This window comes from Diospyros lotus, chromosome 14, assembly GCF_014633365.1.
Source record: "Diospyros lotus cultivar Yz01 chromosome 14, ASM1463336v1, whole genome shotgun sequence".
Classification (NCBI taxonomy): domain Eukaryota; kingdom Viridiplantae; phylum Streptophyta; class Magnoliopsida; order Ericales; family Ebenaceae; genus Diospyros; species Diospyros lotus.
In genome coordinates, this window is record NC_068351.1 from 20,154,287 (window position 1) to 20,166,441 (window position 12,155).

The 12,155-nt window shown below is 32.4% G+C and overlaps 1 protein-coding gene across 1 annotated transcript; it reads left to right on the top strand.

Annotated features, from left to right (window-relative positions):
* The first annotated feature begins 7,396 nt into the window (after positions 1-7,396).
* Positions 7,397-10,028, top strand: LOC127790931 (lipid phosphate phosphatase 2-like). Its single transcript, XM_052320666.1, has 7 exons — positions 7,397-7,624; positions 8,199-8,286; positions 8,392-8,501; positions 8,585-8,681; positions 9,172-9,360; positions 9,456-9,515; positions 9,910-10,028. The coding sequence occupies exons 1-7, from the start codon at positions 7,397-7,399 to the stop codon at positions 10,026-10,028; spliced, it is 891 nt and encodes a 296-aa protein (XP_052176626.1).
* The last annotated feature ends 2,127 nt before the right edge of the window (positions 10,029-12,155 follow it).

Consider the following 12,155-nt stretch of genomic DNA (forward strand, 5'->3'; position numbering starts at 1 on the left):
TGCCAGATGCAACTAACAATACTAGGATGTTCGTGACCAAGCATAAATAGAACATGAAACCCCAACATGCAGCCCGTACCCATGTGTATACCAAACCATGCAACAGAAATAGAAGATATCAAGTCATGCAGTAAATCAAATAATGGCAGAGCTAGTCAGCAGTACTTAGCACCGGTCGACGGTCAATGGCTAGGAGTATCCAGTCAACGGCCTAAGAAAGACCATACAATAGTCACTCTAATGTCACTATACAGTCGACCCTTGCCCCCACTGCCCAACAGCTCTAGCCTACTAGCAGCCAAGAATCTATAATTATATCCGAACATCTAAGAACCTAAATCCCAAGTGAGTTTGGCATCATTCCCACAGGCATGGGGGTGGCACAAACCCCTGTAGGCAACCAACAAATAAAATTCCCGAAGATTGCTTATTAAATTTAATTTACCAAAAGGGCTTATAATTCCATAATTAATAAAAGGACCGAAACGAACGAATGAAGGGTAAATAAATTCACAACGGAAGGAAATTCGTAGAGGGAGTAGGAAACTTGCCTCGTAGAAGAGATTCTTGGGCTTTTTCTGACCAAACGCAGTAAAAATTATACAAACTGCAACATCGCATAATTTGCCAAAATTAATAAAATCGGACTCTAAATGAAATTCCAACTATACAGAATTTATTACTCAACTTCTCAAATTATCTGATATTCTCATACTGTGATTAAAAGTGAGATTTCTCCAAAAAAATCTCAATTTTCTCTGTTTCTCGAAGCCCGCACACGCATTCTGCTGCTTCAATTTGGCTGCCGATTAATGCTCAAATGGGATGATAATGAGCTGATTAGTGGCTTAAAAGCCACTAGAAAATTTAAAGGCCATGGGCGCGCCACGTGGGTAGCAGAAGCTGCTGCCTCCCCCTCTCCATGTGGCGTCGTTTGGCACCTCTCAATGCTGGAAAAATTTATTCCCAGCAAAACAGTGAAGCTCCATGCAGCCCCCCATTTAATTATGCACACCCATTTAATCAGATATGTAAACTTGAGGCTGTCATTTAATACCTTCACCCCATCCAATTTCTTTAGTCTTAATATATTACATCCCCATAACTTATATCTATATTAATACGTAGGATCCTACAACAACCTCTCAATTCTTTATACATTCCATAACTTATATATTAACTATGGTTAAATATTATTATCCATATACTTATTATTATTATTATTAATATCAACAAAATATATTAATATCCCCTTTAAATTAAATTGACACAATAACCTAATAGTTAAATTAAATTACGATTTACGGGTCGCTACATATAGTCCTTACATCTTGGCTTGGTTCTTCAATTATTTGATCTATTGGATGATCTTGCACAAATTTATAATTTTTGGGAAGCATACCTATATCATCCTCGTTTTAGAGAGACAATTTTATCATCTAATTCTCTTAGGTTTCTTTCTAAAGATTTCAAAATTTTTATCATTTGAAAACAAAAGCACAACCAAGTAATTCTAGAAAAATTATCTACTATAACATATAATGTTTTCCACCAAACTTTTAGTTTGTGTGGGTCCAAATAGATCTAAGTGCAATAGTTGTAGAGGCTTATTGATTGATATTTCATTCTTAGAAAGCCTAACAACTAAATCAAAATTTCCTTGATTAGGTTTGGATTTCCATAACTTAATATATCTTTTATGGCACAAAAAGAATATTGTCATTCTTTACTATTAGGCATTATCTCTAGAAGGGACATACTTTTTTTCTTTGGGAGTGAGATCTATAGATCTCTCCCATTAGTCATGTGCGGTGAGCATCCACTATCCATATATAATTTGTTTCTCATTATGGTCCTCACGCACATCTACATATTTGATAAGATCACGTCTTAGGTTTGGGTAACCGTCTATAATCGGGTACCTTGAATTTTTCTTTATTAGTATCAAATGATTTAATTATTTTTTATGTATGTGGATGAGGAACAACATTTAAAATTTTATTATCTAACTCATTCATTGTTTATATTACCCTTTTGGGTATCCACATTTGTACTATGTTGTTTCTTTTAGCTTGGGATCTCCATCTAAGTTGTTTCCATTCTCTCTTAGGTGTTTTGTACATTGGTTTGGGTTTTAAAATTTTCTTTAAAATTAATGTGACTAAACTTTTTCTATGGCTTTCTTTTCTACTAATAATTTATCATTTTGAGTTTCTAATATTTTGTTTTCTTCTTCAAGATTAATTAATAGATCTTTTAATTGTTTTTCATTTTCTTTCTTGAGTTCTTGTAATTTTTTTTTTTAAGTTCTTTATTTCACTCTTTACTTTTTATTTTCTTCTTTATAATTCTTCTTGATTGTTTTTACTTCTTTCTTAATAGATATATATTTTATATATAGTTCTTTGTATGATTTTTGTAATTCTTCTAACTCTAAGTTATTTTCTTTTTCTTCATCTTCTTCCATAGCCATAAAGCATACATGTGCCTTTTCCTTGTTGAATTAGAATAACTCACTAGAATCATCCATATCCCATGCGGGAATGACATTTCTTTTTGACTTCTTGGCTCTTTTTTCTTCCTTTTTCTTTTTCTTTTTCTCCTCACCTTTGAATACTAATATTTTCTTTTCATTATAGTACTCTTTAGCATTTTCATTCATTTTCCTTAGCATTCTAAAAATATTTGAGATTTTTTCGAACCATCCATTCAAATTACTAATTGTCTCACTAATTCATAATTTACATCTTTGATATTGAGACATAAGAAAACTCATTTTAAAATTATTAGTTCTTTCATGAATTCTCTCTAATTTTTTCCATAATTCATGAGATGTAGAGTATGAAGACAATTTTTCACACTCACTAGGCATTAAAGAACTAAGAATTAAATACCTTACTCTATGGTCCATTTCTATTTTTCTTAGGTCTTCATTTGACCATTTTTCCTCATATTAAGAGGATATATCAAAACCATCCCTAACAAGTCTCCATGAAAGATAGCTTATGGAAATAATATAGAATTCCATCATAATCTTCCAAAAAGCATAATCATTTCTAATGAGCACTAGAGGACTAGAGGGGATTGAGACATCACCTAGGGATTGGTTAAAATAAGAGGCCATTATAAGATCTTATCCTAAGATTTGAGATTGATAATCACAAATATTTTAGGACCCACTCGGATACCAATTGTTGGTCCCTTAGGGTATGGCCACTCAAGAGAGTGAGTGAATTGAGTGATTAAAATTTGTCTCAATTTTAATAAATATTCTTGATTAATGATTTTATTGAAAAATATATATTTGATAAATATAATAAATTATACTTGATATTAATAATAAATGTAAACCACAAGATCATATAACAAAAATAAATACAATGAGGTACAAGACAATTTATAGTGGTTCGGTGTCATCACATATACCTAGTCCACTCTCCCAATGTCTAACCACCATTGAGATTCCTCTAAATCAAAATCACTAAGGTTTCTACAGTAGCTCACCTTAGAAACTAGACATATACCATAGATTACAATGGGTTCTAGGCAACCACTACACCAAGATGTTCTCCCTACCTTACCTTGGAAACTAGATTCACCTAGATTTTAACGGATCTAAGAAATCTATACAATCCTCAATAATAATTTAAATGTTTACAAATAATTTGTCCACATTTGGACACAAATAAGTAATTAAGAACAAATTATAGAAGGCAATAATATTTAAATAAATAAATAAATTTGTAACTTTAAATGGAGAAGTTCGGATTTGTCATAGAAGACTTGAAGAACTTTTCTCCTCTTGCCTCGTGGCTCTTTGGTGGATAAACAATGAATTTTTGAGAGCCTTGAAATACTTGAAAATTAGTTTGAGAGCTTTTGGGAGCTTTAGATGTACAATATGTGCAATGGATATTCAAAAAATGAGTTTGGAGGGTATTTATAAGTATTTTAGCAACTAAAGAAAGGGTTAATATGAAATTTGAAATTAAAAAAATGTTTAAACTTTCTCAAACAATAAGAAAACATGTCCCATCTTTAATTCAAAATAAATTTACTTTTTGCATAAGAAATCAAGATTTGAAAATTTAAATATAAGCTTTTGAGACATAAATTATTAAAACAAGAAAACATGTTTAAAAATAATCTCATTTAATTCAAAATAAATTTACTTTTTGCATGAGTAAGAGAAAACATGTCTAAAACCAATTCTCTTTAATTCAAAATAAATTTAATTTTTTTACGAGGAAGAGAAAACATGTCTAAAAATAATTATTCTTTAATTCAAAATAAATATACTTTTTGCATAAGTAATAAAATTATTTATCAATAAATGAAAATTCAAACATAAATTTTTGAGACATAAATGATCAAAAGACGTAAACATATCTAAAGACAATCCACTTTTAATTCAAAATAAATTTACTCTTTGTATCAATTTTTAATTTAAAATAAATTTATTTTTTTATATAAGAAAAAAATATATTTATATCATAAAAATATTTTTGTTAATCATAAAAACTTAATTAATATGAGCAAGTTGACTTAACAGACTTCCTTCACAACTCCTTTGAGAACTTTTTTCACAACTTCTTCGAGACGTCTTTCATAGTACTAATCTTCTCATGCTTTAGCCGTGCTTAACGTTCACAACGCGTGGCTTCCCAACAACAATAATACATATTATAATTACTATATAAACTACAAATTATATCAATTATTTATTTTGGACTGTTTATGATATGTAATTGAATTTGGATTTATGTTTGGACATGGTACATTGACAAGCCGATGTTGAACACATCACCTTTATATTTGCACACTACTACATTTAGGTTTAATTTTATATGGGCAAATTAGCCTTTTAGTCCATATGAAATGCTAATAGGAAATTTAAATTTAACATTTTTATTGATGCTCTATATTGATGTCTTATAGTATGAGTCATTAAAATTAGCCTTTTGGATTTATGTTTGGACATGGTAAATGTACAAAATAATGCAGAGTGTCACTAAAATTGTCAAACTTGTGTATCCAAATAGTATTTTCAAACACCCTATTTTCTATTACACCAAACCTTATTTTGTTTAAAATATTACCTAAAAATGTAAAAATTATATTATAACTATCAAACATATTCAATAAATATCTTTATTTAGAATCTTTTATTTTTTGGCATACACATTTATAATATGAGTCACTTATTATATTAAATAACGATACAAATATAAAAAATAATGTCGAATACACATTCCAAGATATTGAAATGTCTATTATATTAAATAATGATACAATGTCTATTTTTGTTTGCTACGACAACCCTTCCATCATTAACACCGTCTAATTAAACTAAATTCAATTATTTAGGTTCCAACTCTTAAATTTAGAAAGAAAAAGAAGAAGAAGAAATTGCAATGACCATGGTGTTGTCGATCTCTATCATGCCTAGCGTCGTAGATTGTGCCACAATTTGCCATCGCCTTGCTTCTTCTTCATTCTTTGTCTTGGCCCACATTTCTTACCATTGGAAACTCTTACCTCGTTGGGCATCGCCTTGAGCCACCATTGCAAAACTCCCTCTATATATTCTTTCTCTTTCTCTACTTTGTCATTCCTCACCAATTGATTTCCAAAGCCATCGATGTGTTTTTGAATCTAGAACCAATTGGTTCTAAATCAAAAAAGTAAAACCCATTGATGAGTTTGATTTTGATGCGGAACTGAAATCAAACCCATTGATAGGTCATTTTTTATGATGGCATAGAAAATAATGGGTTTTCTAGCTATTAGTTGTGAGATCAACAAGTGATTGCGGATTCAATGGAGATTGAGGGTTTAAGGGATATGCTAACTCGGTCCAAAAGAATTTGACGAAAATTGGCAAATTCGACAAGATTCGAAATCTGGCTAGGCTTGGTGAAACCTATCATTTTCGATCACTAGAAACACTAGCTCCAAGCTTCCAATTGCCTATTTTCCTCTTTCTCTCTCTAATTTTTATTTATTATTTAGTTTTAATTAACTTGATCAATATCTAATTAATTTTTTTTTAAATTAGTGAGTGTTTAATTAACCTAATTTAGGTTATTTAGAGTTTAAGTAACAACGTTAGTGACAAAATAGATGTCTTAGCAAAAAATGAAAACCATAAGGACTTTCAGAACTATTTCTAAATTATAAGGAGTCTTCGTGCAATTAATCCAAACCACAAGACATATTTTTTAATAGCAAGTTGGTTAAAATGGCGGGCCCATAAAAAACATACAGTTGGTTAAAATGGTGGGATGTTTTTAGACATTCTTCTTTGTTCTGCTTGGCAAGATTACAAGGAAAGAAGGAGATTAGGAGACTCCCACCCTGAAGAGCAGGGGGGATACAAGAAGGGGAGGGGGGGATTAATCCTAACTATGCAAATTGAAGTCAACAAATGGTATTAAGAGCATAAAATCCCATTATGCAAATTGAAACCATTTGTAGAAAACCCTACTCTCCATTTGCATCCTCATTTTGTGACCTCTTGGAGCGCTCTCATCTTCCAGAAATCTGGTAACTCATCATTACCTTTTCTTGAATTAATGCCACTAATTGTTTCTTCTTGCTCCTATTTGTTCATGTTGGTTTTGCTTAATCTGCGTCGCTTTCTTTCTCACATCATTTCATATGCTTATTCGATAGGTGTTTCTGGGATTCACAAAAATATTCCTGTCATTAAAGCTGCATTATTTTGCTATTTCTTTCTGTGTTTTGTTTTTTTTTTTTTTCCTTCGTTAGCTATTTCACTTGTGTCCCTGATGGTCCAATTAATAAAACATCTGGTTTAAATTGAAGCTTAATGTTAGAGCCTTCTATATATTAATCCTAATTAATTACCTAAATCTAGGATTTATTTATTTGTTGCTATCATAGCGGGTTTATGCTCGACTTGGTGGTTTATTGGTTTTAAAGTTCTAGTTGTGTTGTTTTTGTCTGCTATTTATATACTTGTGTATCTGCGATAATCACCGACGGTGTTATATCTCAATTTTCAAACGAAGATGAATTGATTAATTCTTCAAATACTTTCATCAATGCTTACCTTGGTTTCATCAAATACTTAGCAAAAAAAAAAAAAGTTTGTTTTGGCTTCATCTCTTTTATCGACTTGTCAGAACAGTGACATATATATGTATATATGCAAAACTAAGCAATTTCCTTAGCATATTGTGGATGTAATGCAAGTGATCATTAAATCATGTTGGTCGTGAGTTTCAGAAAACCACATTTCCTTATTAATCATTTTCTCCAAAACCTTTATACTTGATGTTGAAGCTCCCACATTGAGTTTGCATGCTTAAAAAAATCCCCTCTGTAGCTTCTACTTTCTCTTCAATTTAACCTAATATGTTCGTTACAACAGATGGGGAACATGAGCTTGACTGATGAGTATGGCACTCATACTATCAAATCCCATGGAAGCATGTTGGCAAGATATCATATGCAGGACTGGCTAATGCTTCCTCTTCTTCTGTTGGTAATTGGGGGATTGAACTATATAGAACCCTTTCATCGTTATGTGGGAAAGGACATGATGACAGATCTCACATTCCCATTCAAAGAAGACACCATACCCATGTGGGCTGTTCCAGTATGTGTGCTTAATTTTGATTAAGTTTTTCTGTTACAATGAATTCTAGGAAACATTAAAGCAATATAATCTGGCTCGTTGAGAAGTATGAAAAGAAAAATCTATCTTCAAAGTTTTTATAATTGTCATTTAGAGATGGTTAAACCAAGAACACATAAATCATAGCTAATTAATATGCCATTAATTAATTACTTACTTCTATATATCAACCCTAATATATATCAATCAATTCTGACACTGCCTGATCTCCTACAGCAGGAGAAGTGGAGAACTGAAAGGAAGAACTAAACTCAAATCAAAATCTCAAATTCAGTATTAATAATCAAAGGGCTTAATAATACATCTCAAAGAGATTTATATATATATATATATATATACTATAAATCTTCTTCATTTAGAAAACATATCAAAGAGCAAAAGAGTGTTCTAATTAGAATAAAAATAGAATCTTTCTAGAACAAAAATGATCAAATAAGGAAATGAAATATACTAAAGCAAAAATAATATTTTTTCTAATTTTATCCTAGCATAATCTTTTCTTTGGAGTCCTAATGCGCTTAACTGTCTGCAACAGGTCTACGCAATACTGTTCCCTTGTCTAATATTTTTCCTCTACTACATGTCCCGAAGAGATGTTTATGATTTGCACCATGCTGTACTGGGTAAGTTTTGCTTCCCTTTCTCAACATTTTTTGCCCCCTTTTTTTAACTGTATATATACTTTTGTTGCTTATAATTAATATTGATCATTACATATGCAAGTGCAGGCCTTTTGTTTTCTGTGCTGATTACTGGGGTCATAACGGATTCAATCAAAGATGCCGTCGGCCGGCCGAGACCAAACTTCTTCTGGCGATGTTTCAGTGATGGAATGCCAGTGAGTTCACTTCTTCTCTGTTAATACATTAATGTCTAGTCTGTCTAGCTAGCTGATTCTATATATGTTTAACATATATGCAGGTATTTAATCCTTCCGACATGGATGTTATGTGCACCAACACGAACTTAAAGGTTATAAAGGAAGGTTACAAAAGTTTCCCAAGTGGTCACACTTCATGTAAGTATACGGGGTATATATATATATACTCTTGCAATATTTGATGATGAATATTCATATAAATTCTACTGCTATGTAATTCCCAAGCCTTTATTGGGGATGAAACAAAAGATTATGAAAAAATGGAAATGCTTGAAATGATTATAGTTCAATAATGGATGGTGATATTGCAAGGACCAAAGCAAGGGCAATATGGTCTTTTCGGATGGTTGACCGACCAATTTGACTATAAATTTTGTCTTTTCTCCTGGGTCTTGTAAGTTTCTATTCACTCTCCTGCTCTTTAAAAAGATTTAACCATATAAATCGAAAAATATTTCCTTTAGATCTTCCAAATCTTTTACTTTCAGAAGGGTGAGAACAGGAATAATGTTAATTATTAATTTGTAGCTCAGGATGATTATAGTTTTATAGGGGGGTTTAGGTCAGATTAATTAATTATCGACTATCTACTTAGTAATTAAGCCTTGTTATTGGCATAATAATGCAGGGTCATTCGCAGGCCTAGGTTTCCTCTCACTTTATTTGTCTGGAAAAATTAGAGCCTTCGATCATAGAGGCAACGTTGTGAAGGTCTGCATTGTTATCATGCCATATCTTATGGCTATACTTGTTGGAGTTTCTCGCGTGAGTGACTATTGGCATCATTGGACAGACGTATTCGCCGGAGCCATTATAGGTCTGTTCTCAGATATCGAACAATTAAACTTTGTGGGACGATTCCTTATTCAAGGACCAATCTTTCTCAATTGTTATAATTGCATTGCATTGCAGGAACTATAATTTCTTCCCTATGCTACTTGCATTTCTTTCCACTGCCCCATCGCACCAACGGTATGTTTCTAGCTAGCTTCCTATAACAAGTTCATCCCATAGCTTAATTAGTCTTTCATAAAAATTGCAATTTCTAATGCCCTCAAAATGACTTATGTGGATGACACCTTCCCACAAATTTCTTCGAAAAAACAATTTAATGTTTGGCTAAAGAATCCAGATCAATTTTAGGGTTGTTATACGTTTTGTTTCTCAAAATAAGTGTTAAGACTCAACTATTAACAGTTATATGTGCCCCTAAAGCTTGTATATAAGCCTAGCTCTAAGACTATTTGGGGGCAGAGATACAATCAATGCTGCTAAACACTATTGATAACAAGTACGTTTGCCGCTACCATTGAATTGCTAATTAAAGTTGGCGGCTAATCACTCACTCTATATCTCTGCAATGCAGGTTGGGCACCACATGCCTATTTTGGAATGTTGGCTGATGCTAATAGTGTTCGTAACCCAGCAACAGACATGCAAACAGCTCCTTACATGCACTATAGATTTGATGAAGAAACTGGTTAAATTGATCCAATAGTTGGATCAATACGAGCAAGTCCAAACATAGGGCTTAAAGCATCTGGGAAAAGAGATCAACAGCAGAGTTTATTTCAAAAGGTTCATCACATCACTGAATTGTACACTGCAGCTGGATTACATGGGTCCACCATCTTCACACGCGATGGATATATATTTTATTGGGGATTGGTGGGTAGAGCATCCAGAAGATATATAGCTTGTGCGATTGTGTTTTGGAGATCTTGTACAAGGACTGGACTTTATGTGATGCCCTTCTCCCTCCCTAGAGCATCACGGGTGAAAACTCACCTCCTCATTTAGGAAAAATGTTCAATAACTACAGAAACTTGTGGGTTATTGCCTAAGAAAAGTTCATTTTCCTTTTGGCCTAACTCGATTAGAGATTAATTAATTAAAATGTGGGACAATCTGACTAATATATTGACCTTTAGTGAGACTTACATTTTCTATCTCTTGTTCTCAAATTAAAGGTGAGCTTACTATAGGATAGGATCGGACTTGTTCAAAGATACCTTATTCAAAATTAAGGGGCGGTTTACTTGCAAAAATCTGAAGTAGATTTTCTACAGGAATAGAAAATTAGAAAATTTGTTCAAATTAATTTTTTTCCCCTAAATTAGAAAACAAAAAACAAGTTTTCTATTTTCCAAATTTGTATTGAAAATCATAAAACATCTAAAAAGGTGTTTATGATATTTTATTTGTTAAAATGTTACCATGTTTTCCACTTTTTTTTTCAAGGAAAAATATGGTTTCCCTTTGCATAGCTCCGAAAACTCGGTAGCATCCACTTCTCCACCAAGCTTCTTCCTTCATTGTTCATTGTTGCCGTCCTCTCCTCTTCCTCCATCAACCTTTTCTCTTCAAGTTCGCAGGTCCTTTGCTACTGATCATCGCAAATCCATCACCATCCTCTCCTCTTCCTCCATTGACCCCTTCTCTTCAGCTTTGCAAGTCCTTGATCGTTGCAAATTCGTTGTCGATCATCGTAAAATAAATATTTTACTTTGAAAAAAGGTAATTTCATTTTGAAAAGTAAAATATTTGTTTTTTCACTACGAACATATATAATTTGAAATAAATTTTATTTTTGAATAAATAAAAGATGTAAACAATATGTGATCATAACGAATGCAAAATTCTCAAGCAATTTGTTGGTTCCTACACCAATACTGAGTAACATATATTCGATTGGATGCCACATAAAATGTTATCAATTTGGTCCAAATTCTATATAATTTAGTGTATGTAAATATATTATTTATGTGTATGTAAATGTTCTGATAATTAGGTCCAAATTCTAGATAATTTAGTGCATAACAAAATGTTATCAATTCGGTTGTGTAAAAATAAAGTGTGTGTGTGTAGTAAGCAGCGAAACTAAATTAGTAATCCCCAAGAACAGGATGGTCTAAACATGTCCTTAACAACGGAATTGAAAGCAATAATATACATACAATGTTCACACAGTACTTGCTGATACTAAAATATAATAATAGTGTACATATGCTAATGTATTAAGTTTCCATATATCAAGGAGACACTCTCCTAGCTTCCATGGCAGTCACATTATTGGAATGTCCGTACTCTCATTTCGTGTTGCAGTTTGAACCTACGAGATGAACAAGAAGCTTGGTGATGTTGAAACATGAAAGTAATATCAGAAGACAACAATAAACACTAGGGAGTGGTGGGCAAGACCCATACAACCAAAGGCTAACAGAAATACAAGAGAAAACCCAGGGATAGAGTCAATCCAAAAATAGAAGAAAACATCAACAAAAGCAGAAAACTGTAGAGCTCTGGGGACAATCAAGAGAAGTAAGCTACCAGTTGACTAAAGGGCTACCAAAATATAGCTTGGGAGATCCCCAAGTATGGCATGAGAGTGATGCTAAAGGACAATGGCCATTGAAAGGCGCGCGAAGATGAAACCATAGAATAAAATGGTCAAAAGTACCAAAGATGAAACTATAACCAACTATCAAAAGCAAAAGAATAAACATAGAAAAAATAGTATATTTCTCCTTTCCGTATGCTGGCAAATAGTGTGGACGATAGAAAAAAGTACCCAAAACGAAAAAAAACAATTCAGCATTTGTATACATTTTT